The sequence below is a fragment of the Telmatherina bonti genome, assembly GCF_933228915.1.
Source record: "Telmatherina bonti genome assembly, chromosome: 4".
Lineage (NCBI taxonomy): Eukaryota > Metazoa > Chordata > Actinopteri > Atheriniformes > Telmatherinidae > Telmatherina > Telmatherina bonti.
In genome coordinates, this window is record NC_136622.1 from 41,478,173 (window position 1) to 41,497,889 (window position 19,717).

The 19,717-nt window shown below is 53.9% G+C and overlaps 1 protein-coding gene across 1 annotated transcript in view; it reads left to right on the forward strand.

Moving 5' to 3' along the window:
* LOC306755015 (synaptophysin-like) overlaps nucleotides 1-15,903 on the forward strand; it is a gene marked incomplete at its 5' end in the record, with an annotated part of 52,392 nt that extends 36,489 nt beyond the window's left edge. Inside the window, 3 exons of the mRNA XM_079239227.1 lie at nucleotides 1-4; nucleotides 134-214; nucleotides 12,108-15,903. The exon at nucleotides 1-4 is cut by the window's left edge and continues 209 nt beyond it. Of these exons, the coding sequence (XP_079095353.1) occupies nucleotides 1-4; nucleotides 134-199 (70 nt within the window). The 3' untranslated portion in view covers nucleotides 200-214; nucleotides 12,108-15,903. The remainder of the gene's footprint in view (nucleotides 5-133; nucleotides 215-12,107) is intronic.
* Nucleotides 15,904-19,717: the final 3,814 nt, after the last annotated feature.

A 19,717-nucleotide genomic window follows, 5' to 3' on the forward strand; every position in this document is an offset into this window, starting at 1 on the left:
CCAGGTGAGCTGGCAGCGGGGGCGGAGCTATAGGGCGGTGAAGGGGGGCGGGGCTACAGTGTGTAATGTGGAGCAGGTGCATACTGATGATAAGAGGTAAAACTGGTTTCTGGTGGATCTGGTTCTCTTCCAGGATACAGACTACGGTCAGGGCTACAGCCAGCAGGGGGCGCCAACCTCCTTCTCCAATCAGATGTGAGCTGACAGCAAGACGGTGAGTCCCTGTAGGCTCGACAAATCAGAGGCTCCAAACCAGATACGCATCGATCTGGGATCCACGTCCAGGATCCAGATCCCGTGTCGGTCCAGGATCCGGATCCCGTGTCGGTCCAGGATCCAGATCCCGTGTCGGTCCAGGATCCAGATCCCGTGTCGGTTTAGGATCCGGATCCCGTGTCGGTCCAGGATCCAGATCCCGTGTCGGTCCAGGATCCAGATCCCGTGTCGGTCCAGGATCCAGATCCGGTGGAGGTTTAGGATCCGGATCCCGTGTCGGTCCAGGATCCAGATCCCGTGTCGGTCCAGGATCCAGATCCCGTGTCGGTCCAGGATCCGGATCCCGTGTCGGTCCAGGATCCGGATCCCGTGTTGGTCCAGGATCCAGATCCCGTGGAGGTTTAGGATCCGGATCCCGTGTCGGTCCAGGATCCAGATCCCGTGTCGGTCCAGGATCCAGATCCCGTGTCGGTCCAGGATCCAGATCCCGTGTCGGTCCAGGATCCAGATCCCGTGTCGGTCCAGGATCCGGATCCCGTGTCGGTCCAGGATCCAGATCCGGTGGAGGTTTAGGATCCGGATCCCGTGTCGGTCCAGGATCCAGATCCCGTGTCGGTCCAGGATCCAGATCCCGTGTCGGTCCAGGATCCAGATCCCGTGTCGGTCCAGGATCCAGATCCGGTGGAGGTTTAGGATCCGGATCCCGTGTCGGTCCAGGATCCAGATCCCGTGTCGGTCCAGGATCCAGATCCCGTGTCGGTCCAGGATCCAGATCCCGTGTCGGTCCAGGATCCAGATCCGGTGGAGGTTTAGGATCCGGATCCCGTGTCGGTCCAGGATCCAGATCCGGTGGAGGTTTAGGATCCGGATCCCGTGTCGGTCCAGGATCCAGATCCGGTGGAGGTTTAGGATCCAGATCCCGTGTCGGTCCAGGATCCAGATCCCGTGTCGGTCCAGGATCCAGATCCCGTGTCGGTCCAGGATCCAGATCCGGTGGAGGTTTAGGATCCAGATCCCGTGTCGGTCCAGGATCCAGATCCCGTGTCGGTCCAGGATCCAGATCCCGTGTCGGTCCAGGATCCAGATCCGGTGGAGGTCCAGGATCCAGATCCCGTGTCGGTCCAGGATCCAGATCCCGTGTCGGTCCAGGATCCAGATCCCGTGTCGGTCCAGGATCCAGATCCCGTGTCGGTCCAGGATCCAGATCCGGTGGAGGTTTAGGATCCGGATCCCGTGTCGGTCCAGGATCCAGATCCCGTGTCGGTCCAGGATCCAGATCCGGTGTCGGTCCAGGATCCAGATCCGGTGGAGGTTTAGGATCCAGATCCCGTGTCAGTCCAGGATCCGGATCCCGTGTCGGTCCAGGATCCGGATCCCGTGTCGGTCCAGGATCCAGATCCCGTGTCGGTCCAGGATCCAGATCCCGTGTCGGTTTAGGATCCGGATCCCGTGTCGGTCCAGGATCCAGATCCCGTGTCGGTCCAGGATCCAGATCCCGTGTCGGTCCAGGATCCAGATCCGGTGGAGGTTTAGGATCCGGATCCCGTGTCGGTCCAGGATCCAGATCCCGTGTCGGTCCAGGATCCAGATCCCGTGTCGGTCCAGGATCCGGATCCCGTGTCGGTCCAGGATCCGGATCCCGTGTTGGTCCAGGATCCAGATCCCGTGGAGGTTTAGGATCCGGATCCCGTGTCGGTCCAGGATCCAGATCCCGTGTCGGTCCAGGATCCAGATCCCGTGTCGGTCCAGGATCCAGATCCCGTGTCGGTCCAGGATCCAGATCCCGTGTCGGTCCAGGATCCGGATCCCGTGTCGGTCCAGGATCCAGATCCGGTGGAGGTTTAGGATCCGGATCCCGTGTCGGTCCAGGATCCAGATCCCGTGTCGGTCCAGGATCCAGATCCCGTGTCGGTCCAGGATCCAGATCCCGTGTCGGTCCAGGATCCAGATCCGGTGGAGGTTTAGGATCCGGATCCCGTGTCGGTCCAGGATCCAGATCCCGTGTCGGTCCAGGATCCAGATCCCGTGTCGGTCCAGGATCCAGATCCCGTGTCGGTCCAGGATCCAGATCCCGTGTCGGTCCAGGATCCGGATCCCGTGTCGGTCCAGGATCCAGATCCGGTGGAGGTTTAGGATCCGGATCCCGTGTCGGTCCAGGATCCAGATCCGGTGGAGGTTTAGGATCCAGATCCCGTGTCGGTTTAGGATCCAGATCCCGTGTCGGTCCAGGATCCAGATCCCGTGTCGGTCCAGGATCCAGATCCGGTGGAGGTTTAGGATCCAGATCCCGTGTCGGTCCAGGATCCAGATCCCGTGTCGGTCCAGGATCCAGATCCCGTGTCGGTCCAGGATCCAGATCCGGTGGAGGTCCAGGATCCAGATCCCGTGTCGGTCCAGGATCCAGATCCCGTGTCGGTCCAGGATCCAGATCCCGTGTCGGTCCAGGATCCAGATCCCGTGTCGGTCCAGGATCCAGATCCGGTGGAGGTTTAGGATCCGGATCCCGTGTCGGTCCAGGATCCAGATCCCGTGTCGGTCCAGGATCCAGATCCCGTGTCGGTCCAGGATCCAGATCCGGTGGAGGTTTAGGATCCAGATCCCGTGTCAGTCCAGGATCCGGATCCCGTGTCGGTCCAGGATCCGGATCCCGTGTCGGTCCAGGATCCAGATCCCGTGTCGGTCCAGGATCCGGATCCCGTGGAGGTTTAGGATCCGGATCCCGTGTCGGTCCAGGATCCAGATCCCGTGTCGGTCCAGGATCCAGATCCCGTGTTGGTCCAGGATCCAGATCCGGTGTCGGTCCAGGATCCAGATCCTGTGTCGGTCCAGGATCCAGATCCTGTGTCGGTCCAGGATCCAGATCCTGTGGAGGTTTAGGATCCAGATCCTGTGGAGGTTTAGGATCCAGATCCCGTGTCGGTCCAGGATCCAGATCCCGTGTCGGTCCAGGATCCAGATCCCGTGTCGGTCCAGGATCCAGATCCTGTGTCGGTCCAGGATCCAGATCCCGTGTCGGTCCAGGATCCAGATCCCGTGTCGGTCCAGGATCCAGATCCCGTGTCGGTCCAGGATCCAGATCCCGTGTCGGTCCAGGATCCAGATCCCGTGTCGGTCCAGGATCCAGATCCGGTGTCGGTCCAGGATCCAGATCCTGTGGAGGTTTAGGATCCAGATCCTGTCGGTCCAGGATCCAGATCCCGTGTCGGTCCAGGATCCAGATCCCGTGTCGGTCCAGGATCCAGATCCCGTGTCGGTCCAGGATCCAGATCCCGTGTCGGTCCAGGATCCAGATCCCGTGTCGGTCCAGGATCCAGATCCCGTGTCGGTCCAGGATCCAGATCCCGTGTCGGTCCAGGATCCAGATCCCGTGTCGGTCCAGGATCCAGATCCCGTGTCGGTCCAGGATCCAGATCCCGTGTTGGTCCAGGATCCAGATCCTGTGGAGGTTTAGGATCCGGATCCTGTGTCGGTCCAGGATCCAGATCCCGTGTCGGTCCAGGATCCAGATCCTGTGGAGGTTTAGGATCCAGATCCTGTGGAGGTTTAGGATCCAGATCCCGTGTCGGTCCAGGATCCAGATCCCGTGTCGGTCCAGGATCCAGATCCCGTGTCGGTCCAGGATCCAGATCCCGTGTCGGTCCAGGATCCAGATCCGGTGTCGGTCCAGGATCCAGATCCTGTGGAGGTTTAGGATCCAGATCCTGTGTCGGTCCAGGATCCAGATCCTGTGGAGGTTTAGGATCCAGATCCTGTGTCGGTCCAGGATCCAGATCCTGTGGAGGTTTAGGATCCAGATCCCGTGTCGGTCCAGGATCCAGATCCGGTGGAGGTTTAGGATCCAGATCCCGTGTCGGTCCAGGATCCAGATCCGGTGTCGGTCCAGGATCCAGATCCCGTGTCGGTCCAGGATCCAGATCCCGTGTCGGTCCAGGATCCAGATCCCGTGTCGGTCCAGGATCCAGATCCGGTGGAGGTTTAGGATCCAGATCCCGTGTCGGTCCAGGATCCAGATCCCGTGTCGGTCCAGGATCCAGATCCCGTGTCGGTCCAGGATCCAGATCCCGTGTCGGTCCAGGATCCAGATTCGGTGGAGGTTTAGGATCCAGATCCCGTGTCGGTCCAGGATCCAGATCCCGTGTCGGTCCAGGATCCAGATCCCGTGTTGGTCCAGGATCCAGATCCTGTGGAGGTTTAGGATCCGGATCCCGTGTCGGTCCAGGATCCAGATCCCGTGTCGGTCCAGGATCCAGATCCCGTGTTGGTCCAGGATCCAGATCCGGTGTCGGTCCAGGATCCAGATCCGGTGTCGGTCCAGGATCCAGATCCTGTGTCGGTCCAGGATCCAGATCCTGTGTCGGTCCAGGATCCAGATCCTGTGGAGGTTTAGGATCCAGATCCCGTGTCGGTCCAGGATCCAGATCCCGTGTCGGTCCAGGATCCAGATCCGGTGTCGGTCCAGGATCCAGATCCCGTGTCGGTCCAGGATCCAGATCCTGTGTCGGTCCAGGATCCAGATCCCGTGTCGGTCCAGGATCCAGATCCCGTGTCGGTCCAGGATCCAGATCCCGTGTCGGTCCAGGATCCAGATCCGGTGTCGGTCCAGGATCCAGATCCTGTGGAGGTTTAGGATCCAGATCCCGTGTCGGTCCAGGATCCAGATCCCGTGTCGGTCCAGGATCCAGATCCCGTGTCGGTCCAGGATCCAGATCCCGTGTCGGTCCAGGATCCAGATCCCGTGTCGGTCCAGGATCCAGATCCCGTGTCGGTCCAGGATCCAGATCCTGTGGAGGTTTAGGATCCAGATCCTGTCGGTCCAGGATCCAGATCCCGTGTCGGTCCAGGATCCAGATCCCGTGTCGGTCCAGGATCCAGATCCCGTGTCGGTCCAGGATCCAGATCCCGTGTCGGTCCAGGATCCAGATCCCGTGTCGGTCCAGGATCCAGATCCCGTGTCGGTCCAGGATCCAGATCCCGTGTCGGTCCAGGATCCAGATCCCGTGTCGGTCCAGGATCCAGATCCCGTGTCGGTCCAGGATCCAGATCCCGTGTCGGTCCAGGATCCAGATCCGGTGTTGGTCCAGGATCCAGATCCGGTGTTGGTCCAGGATCCAGATCCTGTGTCGGTCCAGGATCCAGATCCTGTGTCGGTCCAGGATCCAGATCCCGTGTCGGTCCAGGATCCAGATCCCGTGTCGGTCCAGGATCCAGATCCCGTGTTGGTCCAGGATCCAGATCCTGTGGAGGTTTAGGATCCGGATCCTGTGTCGGTCCAGGATCCAGATCCCGTGTCGGTCCAGGATCCAGATCCTGTGGAGGTTTAGGATCCAGATCCTGTGGAGGTTTAGGATCCAGATCCCGTGTCGGTCCAGGATCCAGATCCCGTGTCGGTCCAGGATCCAGATCCGGTGTCGGTCCAGGATCCAGATCCGGTGTCGGTCCAGGATCCAGATCCTGTGGAGGTTTAGGATCCAGATCCTGTGTCGGTCCAGGATCCAGATCCTGTGGAGGTTTAGGATCCAGATCCTGTGTCGGTCCAGGATCCAGATCCTGTGGAGGTTTAGGATCCAGATCCCGTGTCGGTCCAGGATCCAGATCCGGTGGAGGTTTAGGATCCAGATCCGGTGGAGGTTTAGGATCCAGATCCCGTGTCGGTCCAGGATCCAGATCCGGTGTCGGTCCAGGATCCAGATCCCGTGTCGGTCCAGGATCCAGATCCCGTGTCGGTCCAGGATCCAGATCCCGTGTCGGTCCAGGATCCAGATCCGGTGGAGGTTTAGGATCCAGATCCCGTGTCGGTCCAGGATCCAGATCCCGTGTCGGTCCAGGATCCAGATCCCGTGTCGGTCCAGGATCCAGATCCCGTGTCGGTCCAGGATCCAGATCCCGTGTCGGTCCAGGATCCAGATTCGGTGGAGGTTTAGGATCCAGATCCCGTGTCGGTCCAGGATCCAGATCCCGTGTCGGTCCAGGATCCAGATCCCGTGTCGGTCCAGGATCCAGATCCCGTGTCGGTCCAGGATCCAGATCCCGTGTCGGTCCAGGATCCAGATCCGGTGGAGGTTTAGGATCCGGATCCCGTGTTGGTCCAGGATCCAGATCCCGTGTTGGTCCAGGATCCGGATCCCGTGTCGGTCCAGGATCCGGATCCCGTGTCGGTCCAGGATCCGGATCCCGTGTCGGTCCAGGATCCGGATCCCGTGGAGGTTTAGGATCCGGATCCCGTGTTGGTCCAGGATCCGGATCCCGTGTCGGTCCAGGATCCAGATCCCGTGTCGGTCCAGGATCCAGATCCTGTGTCGGTCCAGGATCCAGATCCCGTGTCGGTCCAGGATCCAGATCCCGTGTCGGTCCAGGATCCAGATCCTGTGGAGGTTTAGGATCCAGATCCCGTGTCGGTCCAGGATCCAGATCCTGTGTCGGTCCAGGATCCAGATCCTGTGTCGGTCCAGGATCCAGATCCCGTGTCGGTCCAGGATCCAGATCCCGTGTCGGTCCAGGATCCAGATCCCGTGTCGGTCCAGGATCCAGATCCCGTGTCGGTCCAGGATCCAGATCCTGTGGAGGTTTAGGATCCAGATCCTGTGTCGGTCCAGGATCCAGATCCTGTGGAGGTTTAGGATCCAGATCCTGTGTCGGTCCAGGATCCAGATCCCGTGTCGGTCCAGGATCCAGATCCGGTGGAGGTTTAGGATCCGGATCCCGTGTCGGTCCAGGATCCAGATCCCGTGTCGGTCCAGGATCCAGATCCCGTGTCGGTCCAGGATCCAGATCCCGTGTCGGTCCAGGATCCAGATCCTGTGGAGGTTTAGGATCCGGATCCTGTGTCGGTCCAGGATCCAGATCCGGTGTCGGTCCAGGATCCAGATCCCGTGTCGGTCCAGGATCCAGATCCCGTGTCGGTCCAGGATCCAGATCCGGTGTCGGTCCAGGATCCAGATCCCGTGTCGGTCCAGGATCCAGATCCCGTGGAGGTTTAGGATCCAGATCCTGTGTCGGTCCAGGATCCAGATCCTGTGGAGGTTTAGGATCCAGATCCCGTGTCGGTCCAGGATCCAGATCCGGTGGAGGTTTAGGATCCAGATCCGGTGGAGGTTTAGGATCCAGATCCCGTGTCGGTCCAGGATCCAGATCCCGTGTCGGTCCAGGATCCAGATCCGGTGGAGGTTTAGGATCCAGATCCCGTGTCGGTCCAGGATCCAGATCCCGTGTCGGTCCAGGATCCAGATCCCGTGTCGGTCCAGGATCCAGATCCCGTGTCGGTCCAGGATCCAGATCCGGTGGAGGTTTAGGATCCAGATCCCGTGTCGGTCCAGGATCCAGATCCGGTGGAGGTTTAGGATCCAGATCCCGTGTCGGTCCAGGATCCGGATCCGGTGGAGGTTTAGGATCCGGATCCCGTGTTGGTCCAGGATCCAGATCCCGTGTCGGTCCAGGATCCAGATCCCGTGTCGGTCCAGGATCCGGATCCCGTGGAGGTTTAGGATCCGGATCCCGTGGAGGTTTAGGATCCGGATCCCGTGTTGGTCCAGGATCCAGATCCCGTGTTGGTCCAGGATCCAGATCCCGTGTCGGTCCAGGATCCAGATCCCGTGTCGGTCCAGGATCCAGATCCCGTGTCGGTCCAGGATCCAGATCCCGTGTCGGTCCAGGATCCAGATCCCGTGTCGGTCCAGGATCCAGATCCCGTGTCGGTCCAGGATCCAGATCCCGTGTCGGTCCAGGATCCAGATCCCGTGTCGGTCCAGGATCCAGATCCCGTGTCGGTCCAGGATCCAGATCCCGTGTCGGTCCCGGATCCGGATCCCGTGGAGGTTTAGGATCCGGATCCCGTGTCGGTCCAGGATCCAGATCCCGTGTTGGTCCAGGATCCAGATCCCGTGTTGGTCCAGGATCCAGATCCCGTGTCGGTCCAGGATCCAGATCCCGTGTCGGTCCAGGATCCAGATCCCGTGTCGGTCCAGGATCCAGATCCGGTGGAGGTTTAGGATCCGGATCCAGTGTTGGTCCAGGATCCGGATCCCGTGTCGGTCCAGGATCCAGATCCCGTGTCGGTCCAGGATCCAGATCCTGTGGAGGTTTAGGATCCAGATCCCGTGTCGGTCCAGGATCCAGATCCCGTGTCGGTCCAGGATCCAGATCCCGTGTCGGTCCAGGATCCAGATCCCGTGTCGGTCCAGGATCCAGATCCGGTGGAGGTTTAGGATCCGGATCCCGTGTCGGTCCAGGATCCAGATCCCGTGTCGGTCCAGGATCCGGATCCCGTGTCGGTCCAGGATCCGGATCCCGTGTCGGTCCAGGATCCGGATCCCGTGTCGGTCCAGGATCCGGATCCGGTGGAGGTTTAGGATCCGGATCCCGTGTCGGTCCAGGATCCAGATCCCGTGTCGGTCCAGGATCCAGATCCCGTGTCGGTCCAGGATCCAGATCCCGTGTCGGTCCAGGATCCAGATCCCGTGTCGGTTTAGGATCCAGATCCTGTGTCGGTCCAGGATCCAGATCCTGTGTCGGTCCAGGATCCAGATCCCGTGTCGGTCCAGGATCCAGATCCCGTGTCGGTCCAGGATCCAGATCCCGTGTCGGTCCAGGATCCAGATCCCGTGGAGGTTTATGATCCGGATCCCGTGTCGGTCCAGGATCCAGATCCTGTGGAGGTTTAGGATCCAGATCCCGTGTCGGTCCAGGATCCAGATCCGGTGGAGGTTTAGGATCCAGATCCCGTGTCGGTCCAGGATCCAGATCCCGTGTCGGTCCAGGATCCAGATCCCGTGTCGGTCCAGGATCCAGATCCGGTGGAGGTTTAGGATCCAGATCCCGTGTCGGTCCAGGATCCAGATCCCGTGTCGGTCCAGGATCCAGATCCCGTGTCGGTCCAGGATCCAGATCCGGTGGAGGTTTAGGATCCAGATCCCGTGTCGGTCCAGGATCCAGATCCCGTGTCGGTCCAGGATCCAGATCCCGTGTCGGTCCAGGATCCAGATTCGGTGGAGGTTTAGGATCCAGATCCTGTGTCGGTCCAGGATCCAGATCCGGTGGAGGTTTAGGATCCAGATCCCGTGTCGGTCCAGGATCCAGATCCGGTGGAGGTTTAGGATCCAGATCCTGTGTCGGTCCAGGATCCAGATCCCGTGTCGGTCCAGGATCCGGATCCCGTGTCGGTCCAGGATCCGGATCCCGTGTCGGTCCAGGATCCGGATCCGGTGGAGGTTTAGGATCCGGATCCCGTGTCGGTCCAGGATCCAGATCCCGTGTCGGTCCAGGATCCAGATCCCGTGTCGGTCCAGGATCCAGATCCCGTGTCGGTCCAGGATCCAGATCCCGTGGAGGTTTATGATCCGGATCCCGTGTCGGTCCAGGATCCAGATCCTGTGGAGGTTTAGGATCCAGATCCCGTGTCGGTCCAGGATCCAGATCCGGTGGAGGTTTAGGATCCAGATCCCGTGTCGGTCCAGGATCCAGATCCCGTGTCGGTCCAGGATCCAGATCCGGTGGAGGTTTAGGATCCAGATCCCGTGTCGGTCCAGGATCCAGATCCCGTGTCGGTCCAGGATCCAGATTCGGTGGAGGTTTAGGATCCAGATCCCGTGTCGGTCCAGGATCCAGATCCGGTGGAGGTTTAGGATCCAGATCCCGTGTCGGTCCAGGATCCAGATCCGGTGGAGGTTTAGGATCCAGATCCTGTGTCGGTCCAGGATCCAGATCCTGTGTCGGTCCAGGATCCAGATCCTGTGTCGGTCCAGGATCCAGATCCTGTGGAGGTTTAGGATCCGGATCCCGTGTTGGTCCAGGATCCAGATCCCGTGTTGGTCCAGGATCCAGATCCCGTGTTGGTCCAGGATCCAGATCCCGTGTCGGTCCAGGATCCAGATCCGGTGGAGGTTTAGGATCCAGATCCCGTGTCGGTCCAGGATCCAGATCCCGTGTCGGTCCAGGATCCAGATCCTGTGGAGGTTTAGGATCCAGATCCCGTGTCGGTCCAGGATCCAGATCCCGTGTCGGTCCAGGATCCAGATCCCGTGTCGGTCCAGGATCCAGATCCCGTGTCGGTCCAGGATCCAGATCCGGTGGAGGTTTAGGATACAGATCCCGTGTCGGTCCAGGATCCAGATCCCGTGTCGGTCCAGGATCCAGATTCGGTGGAGGTTTAGGATCCAGATCCCGTGTCGGTCCAGGATCCAGATCCGGTGGAGGTTTAGGATCCAGATCCCGTGTCGGTCCAGGATCCAGATCCGGTGGAGGTTTAGGATCCAGATCCTGTGTCGGTCCAGGATCCAGATCCTGTGTCGGTCCAGGATCCAGATCCTGTGTCGGTCCAGGATCCAGATCCTGTGTCGGTCCAGGATCCAGATCCTGTGGAGGTTTAGGATCCGGATCCCGTGTTGGTCCAGGATCCAGATCCCGTGTTGGTCCAGGATCCAGATCCCGTGTTGGTCCAGGATCCAGATCCCGTGTTGGTCCAGGATCCAGATCCCGTGTCGGTCCAGGATCCAGATCCGGTGGAGGTTTAGGATCCAGATCCCGTGTTGGTCCAGGATCCAGATCCCGTGTCGGTCCAGGATCCAGATCCCGTGTCGGTCCAGGATCCAGATCCTGTGGAGGTTTAGGATCCAGATCCCGTGTCGGTCCAGGATCCAGATCCCGTGTCGGTCCAGGATCCAGATCCCGTGTCGGTCCAGGATCCAGATCCCGTGTCGGTCCAGGATCCGGATCCCGTGTCGGTCCAGGATCCGGATCCCGTGTCGGTCCAGGATCCAGATCCCGTGTCGGTCCAGGATCCAGATCCCGTGTCGGTCCAGGATCCAGATCCGGTGGAGGTTTAGGATCCGGATCCCGTGTCGGTCCAGGATCCGGATCCCGTGTCGGTCCAGGATCCAGATCCCGTGTCGGTCCAGGATCCAGATCCCGTGTCGGTCCAGGATCCAGATCCCGTGTCGGTCCAGGATCCAGATGCCGTGTCGGTCCAGGATCCAGATCCCGTGTCGGTCCAGGATCCAGATCCCGTGTCGGTCCAGGATCCAGATCCCGTGTCGGTCCAGGATCCAGATCCCGTGTCGGTCCAGGATCCAGATCCCGTGTCGGTCCAGGATCCAGATCCCGTGTCGATCCAGATCCGGTGGAGGTTTAGGATCCGGATCCCGTGTCGGTCCAGGATCCAGATCCCGTGGAGGTTTAGGATCCAGATCCCGTGTCGGTCCAGGATCCAGATCCCGTGTCGGTCCAGGATCCAGATCCCGTGTCGGTCCAGGATCCAGATCCCGTGTCGATCCAGATCCGGTGGAGGTTTAGGATCCGGATCCCGTGTCGGTCCAGGATCCAGATCCCGTGTCGGTCCAGGATCCAGATCCCGTGTCGGTCCAGGATCCAGATCCCGTGGAGGTTTAGGATCCAGATCCCGTGTCGGTCCAGGATCCAGATCCCGTGTCGGTCCAGGATCCAGATCCCGTGTCGGTCCAGGATTGAGTTCTGATTCACTACGGAAGCAACGAGGAGACACAGTTAAAACCGTTAAAAGAGCATCGATTTAAGTGTTGTTATTTATTTATTTATCTATTTATTTACTGAAAGAACTTCTGTATGTTTGGTAACAACTTATTAATGAACCTGTTTATGAGTTCAGTTTCTGATTACTTTTCATATTTGTTTTTTTTTTATTTTATGTAAATGTGTTTTTCACCAGTGGGCCACCGTAGTTACATCATGTCCACATGGGGACTGGGGTCGAGGCAGAAACTGGATTTTAATGGTTAAATGTATTTAAAAACCGTAAACAAAGCAGCATCTGTGCAGAAGGGGGCGCCAACACGCAACAACCTCACGCTGGATCAGCTGATCCGTTTGTTGTCATCCTGAAATGTCTAAATAATGTCTAAACATGACGTTTTCTTCATCCACAGGAGGCGGAGTGGACCAGCAGTGTAACCTTCCCACAATGCATCACTCCTTTCCGTCTGCAGAGCTCATGGCTGGTGGGGGGGGTAGATGTTCACTGCAAGTTAAACATGAAAAAACGAAGAATTGTGGAAACAAACAAACCAAGACGAAGCAGGGAGAATGTACGTCTGTGTTGTGCAAATATCACGTTCAGCAGAAACTTATTCCCCCAAACTAAGCCCCACCCCCCACGGCCACATGCCCCGCCTCCAAGTCCCTTTCTCACCGTCCATCACGAAGCTGTCCTGGGTCCATGAAGCCCAGCCAGACCGGAACCAAGCCGCTCCATTTTCCAACATAATCACCTCCGGCCGTTTTTCTCGCTGCATGTAAATATCTACACAGGAAGTGATGTCATCGTGGAGCGTCGTCTGCAGCTTCGTGGGCGTTGGATCCAAGATGGCTCCGGCCTGGTCACACATTATGTCTGATGAGTTGGTTTCCATGCTGAGTCAACATCCACCTGAAGGTCCACCTGCTTTCTGCTGAGTCACACCTGGACACACCTGGACACACCTGGACACATCAGGACACATCAGGACACACCTGGACACATCAGGACACACCTGGACACACCTGGACACACCTGGACACATCAGGACACACCTGGACACATCAGGACACACCTGGACACACCTGGACACATCAGGACACATCAGGACACACCTGGACACACCTGGACACATCAGGACACACCTGGACACACCTGGACACACCTGGACACACCTGGACACACCAGGACACACCTGGACACACCTGGACACATCGGGACACATCAGGACACATCGGGACACACCGGGACACACCGGGACACACCTGGACACACCGGGACACATCGGGACACACCTGGACACACCTGGACACACCGGGACACACCGGGACACACCTGGACACATCTGGACACATCGGGACACATCGGGACACATCGGGACACACCTGGACACACCTGGACACACCTGGACACATCGGGACACACCAGGACACACCTGGACACACCTGGACACACCTGGACACATCAGGACACACCTGGACACATCGGGACACACCTGGACACACCAGGACACACCTGGACACACCTGGACACACCTGGACACACCGGGACACATCAGGACACACCTGGACACACCTGGACACATCAGGACACACCTGGACACATCGGGACACACCTGGACACACCAGGACACACCTGGACACACCTGGACACACCTGGACACACCGGGACACACCAGGACACACCAGGACACACCTGGACACACCGGGACACATCGGGACACACCTGGACACACCTGGACACATCGGGACACACCAGGACACACCAGGACACACCGGGACACACCGGGACACATCAGGACACACCTGGACACACCAGGACACATCAGGACACACCTGGACACACCTGGACACATCTGGACACACCGGGACACACCGGGACACACCGGGACACACCTGGACACACCAGGACACATCAGGACACACCTGGACACACCTGGACACACCGGGACACACCGGGACACACCTGGACACACCTGGACACACCGGGACACACCGGGACACACCTGGACACACCAGGACACATCAGGACACACCTGGACACACCGGGACACACCAGGACACACCTGGACACACCTGGACACACCTGGACACATCTGGACACACCGGGACACACCGGGACACACCTGGACACACCGGGACACACCTGGACACATCGGGACACACCTGGACACACCTGGACACACCGGGACACACCGGGACACACCTGGACACATCTTTACCTGGTCATATCATACAATTAAACACATTCCTGTCATTTAAACAGGGACACATCTCGCAATAAGACACATTAGGAACAGAATTAGAATCACAGCTAATTAGCGCGTTTATTGACCTATGATGAAGTAACATCACAGACCGTATATGGAAGATGGGCGGAGCCTCCGGCAGTAAAAAGTGAAGCCGATGCAGAAGTGCATAAAACTGCAGTTCCCCCTTCATCCACTAGGGGCTGCAAAACAGCAAATCCCCATAGACTCCCATGTTAAAAAGACCAACTTCACAGCAGAAATAAACATGTTTACAGCAGGAATAAACATGTTTACAGCAGAAATAAACATGTTTACAGCAGATATAAACATGTTTACAGCAGATATAAACATGTTTACAGCCTGGTGCAAAAATCCATTTTAGGTTTAATAGGTCAGGTTTACCTTCATGACAACTGTGGGGGGGAGTGAATTTTTTTCTAACTCGCCCGTTTAAAAGTAAATTAATCTCGAAGTTCAGCATATTTAGGGGCGTGTCCTTTTGATTGCTAATCTCCCACTACAAGTCAGTAGAACAACCGCGGTTTTTAGCCGGTTAACAATGTGACTTAGCTTTAGCCCGCTTACCTCTGTTAGCTCGTTAGCTCCTGTTATCTCCGGGTTAGCTCTGTTAGCTCTTAGCTACAGAAAGCTCGGAGTTCGCTCAATGTCAATCATCCACCATGACGCTCACAGCCCCCCCTCTCAGCTCCACCTCTTTGCCCATATTTGTATTTTCTGGGTGAGACGACACGCATGCCTCTGCCAAGATGGTGATGGTAGGAACCGCCCACCGAGCTTCAATTCAGCTCTTCAGAAACCTACGGGTGACGTCACCGAGGCTCCGCCCATCTTTTATATACAGTCTATGGGTAAAAGCTGCAGTCTGCTTAGTTTGCTATCGCTAACAGTGGTGTGCGGATTTCCTTATTCTGTTAATAATGGTGGAACCTGCAATCTGATCGCAGCAGGTTTCCTTGTTCAGAGTAAAATTATTATGTCAGACACATCTGTTAGCATAAAACTGCTGCTAGCATCCATTACCAGGAAGTTATTAAATCAGAATCTTTCTATCTGCATTTAGTTTCCAGTCACAGGAAATCTTCTTATATTTTAGCTGCTAATGCTAAGCTAACCATCTGACTGTGCATGCCAGCTAGTTTTGTGTGTTTTAGGGTCATAAATTAGCAGCATCTTTGTTTTCATTGTAAACACAGATGGCTGGTTGAATCATCAGGAAGTGCGGCCAACTTTGATACTACAGAGGCCCAGAAGGGACAAACCAGACCGCGTCACTTTCTCTGCACCGTCACTAAACTCTGTAAGCTAAGCGTGTTGTTGCAAGTTTCACCACTTCCTGTTGATCTGATCTCATCTTCAGGTGGATGTTTCCAACATCAAACATCAAGCCAATACACACACACACACACACGTATAATATATATGTGTGTGTGTGTGTGTGTGTGTACACATACTTCTAATCCTGCTTTTTCTTCTTCTTCTGTATTTCATCCCATTTTCCAGACTGGGTTTCTAGACAGTGAAGCTGTTTATGGTGTTGGTATCTTCCTCCGCATGGTGACGTGTTTTCTGCTTCTGTTGTTCAGTACCTGACGATTGCTGTGATTTTACTTCCTGTTTCCTGTACAGGTGTGTGTGTGTGTGTGTGTGTGTGTGTGTGTGTGAGAGACATCTTTTCCTGTCCTCTTTTGATCCTCTCCTTTCTTCATTTAAACTCCTCCTCCTCTTCATCTTGACATTTTTCTCTCCTTTCTTCCTCTGTGATGTAAATTCCTGTGAGATGATATAATAGCTAGCATCAGTAACCATGGCGACGGTGTTTACAGTGATAATGATGATGATGTGTCTGCGTGTGTGTGACTTGTTGCTATGGAAACGCCACACCCCCTGCTGTGTTTATTCAGTGGAAAGTTTCAATAAATAACAAACATGAATTCAATTCAGTCTAATTGTTTTTTATGATCGTCAGATGAAGATGAAGAGTTTATTGAAAATCAATTAATAAATCAACAATCATTTTCAGACTGATTAAATGAAATCAGCTGATAAAAAGGTAAAAATGTAATAATTCTTAGAAAGTTGGAACAGGATCTCTGTATACGCGGGACAAGCTGGTGATCAATAAACGTAGACATGATAACGATCGATCCATCACTGCTCGATTCAGGAGGTGCACCGCCTGGACGGAGCTCAGAGGAGACGCTGAGACAACGTGGAAACCTGCGGAGATCCTCCTGGACTTCACTTCTGATGATCAACTTCTTCATTCACCTCCTCCTCATCTTCTCCCCTCCTCCTATTGTCTCCATCATCTCCCCTCCTCCTCATCTTCTCCCCTCCTCCTATTGTCTCCATCTTCTCCCCTCCTCCTCATCTTCTCCCCTCCTCCTATTGTCTCCATCTTCTCCCCTCCTCCTCATCTTCTCCCCTCCTCCTATTGTCTCCATCATCTCCCCTCCTCCTCATCTTCTCCCCTCCTCCTATTGTCTCCATCATCTCCCCTCCTCCTCATCTTCTCCCCTCCTCCTATTGTCTCCATCTTCTCCCCTCCTCCTCATCTTCTCCCCTCCTCCTATTGTCTCCATCATCTCCCCTCCTCCTCATCTTCTCCCCTCCTCCTATTGTCTCCATCATCTCCCCTCCTCCTCATCTTCTCCCCTCCTCCTATTGTCTCCATCTTCTCCCCTCCTCCTCATCTTCTCCCCTCCTCCTATTGTCTCCATCTTCTCCCCTCCTCCTATTGTCTCCATCTTCTCCCCTCCTCCTCATCTTCTCCCCTCCTCCTATTGTCTCCATCATCTCACCTCCTCCTCATCTTCTCCCCTCCTCCTATTGTCTCCATCTTCTCCCCTCCTCCTCATCTTCTCCCCTCCTCCTATTGTCTCCATCTTCTCCCCTCCTCCTCATCTTCTCCCCTCCTCCTATTGTCTCCATCTTCTCCCCTCCTCCTCATCTTCTCCCCTCCTCCTATTGTCTCCATCTTCTCCCCTCCTCCTCATCTTCTCCCCTCCTCCTATTGTCTCCATCTTCTCCCCTCCTCCTCATCTTCTCCCCTCCTCCTATTGTCTCCATCATCTCACCTCCTCCTCATCTTCTCCCCTCCTCCTATTGTCTCCATCATCTCCCCTCCTCCTCATCTTCTCCCCTCCTCCTATTGTCTCCATCATCTCACCTCCTCCTCATCTTCTCCCCTCCTCCTATTGTCTCCATCATCTCACCTCCTCCTCATCTTCTCCCCTCCTCCTATTGTCTCCATCTTCTCCCCTCCTCCTCATCTTCTCCCCTCCTCCTATTGTCTCCATCTTCTCCCCTCCTCCTCATCTTCTCCCCTCCTCCTATTGTCTCCATCATCTCACCTCCTCCTCATCTTCTCCCCTCCTCCTATTGTCTCCATCTTCTCCCCTCCTCCTCATCTTCTCCCCTCCTCCTATTGTCTCCATCTTCTCCCCTCCTCCTCATCTTCTCCCCTCCTCCTCATTGTCTTCTCACCTCACCTGTATTACGTTACATTACATTATATTATATAATGCAGCCAATAATATAATATAATATAATGTAATGTAATGTAATGTAATATCACATTATATTATATTACATTACATTCTTATATTATATTGTATTATATTATATTATATTACATTACATTACATAACAGTATATATTATATTATATTATATTATATTACATTACATTATATATTATATTTTAATATATTATATTACATTACATAACATTATATTAAATTATATTACATTACATTATACTATATTATATTTTAATATATTACAATTACATTACATTAAATTATATTATATTACATTACATTATAGTATATTATATTACATTACATTATATTATATATTATATTTTAATATATTATATTACATTACATAACATATATTAAATTAAATTATGTTATGCTAAATTACATTATATTATATTACATTATATTATATTACATTACATTATATTACATAACATTATATTAAATTATATTATATTACATTACATTACATTATATTTTAATATATTACATTACATTATATTATATTACATTACATTACAATACATAACATATTATATTACATTATATTATATTATATTATATTACATTACATTATATTTTAATATATTACATTACATTATATTAAATTATATTACATTACATTATATTATATTATATTGTATTATATTACATTATATTATATTATATATTACATTACATAACATTATATTACATTACATTATATTATATTATATTATATTACATTACATAACATTATATTATATATTATATTACATTACATTATATTATATTATATTACATAACATAATATTATATTATATTATATTATATTATATTATATTATATTTTAAGATATTACATTACATTACATTATATTAAATTATATTATATTACATTACATTACAATACATAACATTATATTATGTTATATTATATTATATGGTATTATATTACATTACATTATATTATATTATATTACATTACATTACATAACATTATATTAAATTATATTATATTAAATTATATTATATTACATTACATTATATTATATTTTAATATATTACATTACATTATATTAAATTATATTATATTATATTGCATTACATTACATAATATTATATTATATTACATTATATATTACCTCCCGTGGGCTCACCATCTGCGGGAGGAGCCGTAGGGGTCGGGTGCAGTGTGAGCTGGGCGGCAGCAGGAGGCGGGGATCCTGGCGGTCCGATCCCCGGCTGCAGAAGCTGGCTCTAGGGACGTGGAACGTCACCTCTCTGGTGGGGAAGGAGCCTGAGCTTGTGCGTGAGGTTGAGCGGTTCCGACTAGATATAGTTGGACTCACCTCGACGCATGGCTTGGGCTCTGGAACCAGTACCCTCGAGAGGGGCTGGACCTTCTTCAACTCTGGAGTTGCTCATGGTGGGAGGCACCGAGCAGGTGTGGGCATTCTCATCAGCCCCCAGCTTGGTGCCTGCACGTTGGGGTTTACCCCGGTGGATGAAAGGGTAGTTTCCCTCCGCCTCCGGGTGGGGGGACGGGTCCTGACTGTTGTCTGTGCTTATGCACCGAACGGCAGTTCAGAGTACCCACCCTTTCTGGAGTCCTTGGAGGGAGTGCTGGAGTGTGCTCCTTCTGGGGACTCCATTGTTCTGCTGGAGGACTTCAATGCTCACGTGGGCAATGACAGTGAGACCTGGAGGGGAGTGATTGGTAGGCATGGTGCCCCCCCTCTGAACCCAAATGGTGTTTTGTTATTGGACTTCTCTGCTCGTCACGGATTGTCCATAACGAACACCATGTTCCAACATAAGAGTGTCCATATGTACACCTGACATCAGGATTCCCTGGGCCGCAGTTCAATGATCGATTTTGTAGTCGTATCATCAGACCTGCGGCCACATGCCTCGGACACTCGGGTGAAGAGGGGGGCGGAGCTTCAACTGATCACCACCTGGTGGTGAGTTGGCTCAGATGGTGGGGGAGGAAGCCGGTCAGATCTGGCAGACCCAAACGTGTTGTGAGGGTCTGCTGGGAACGTCTGGCTGAGTCCCCCGTCAGAGCGAGCTTCAACTCCCACCTTCAGCAGAGCTTCAACCATGTCCCGAGTGAGGCGGGGGACATTGAGTCCGAATGGGCTGTGGTCCGTGCCTCTATTGCTGAGGCGGCCAGCCGGAGCTGTGGCTGTAAGGTCATTGGTGCCTGTCGTGGTGGTAATCCCAGG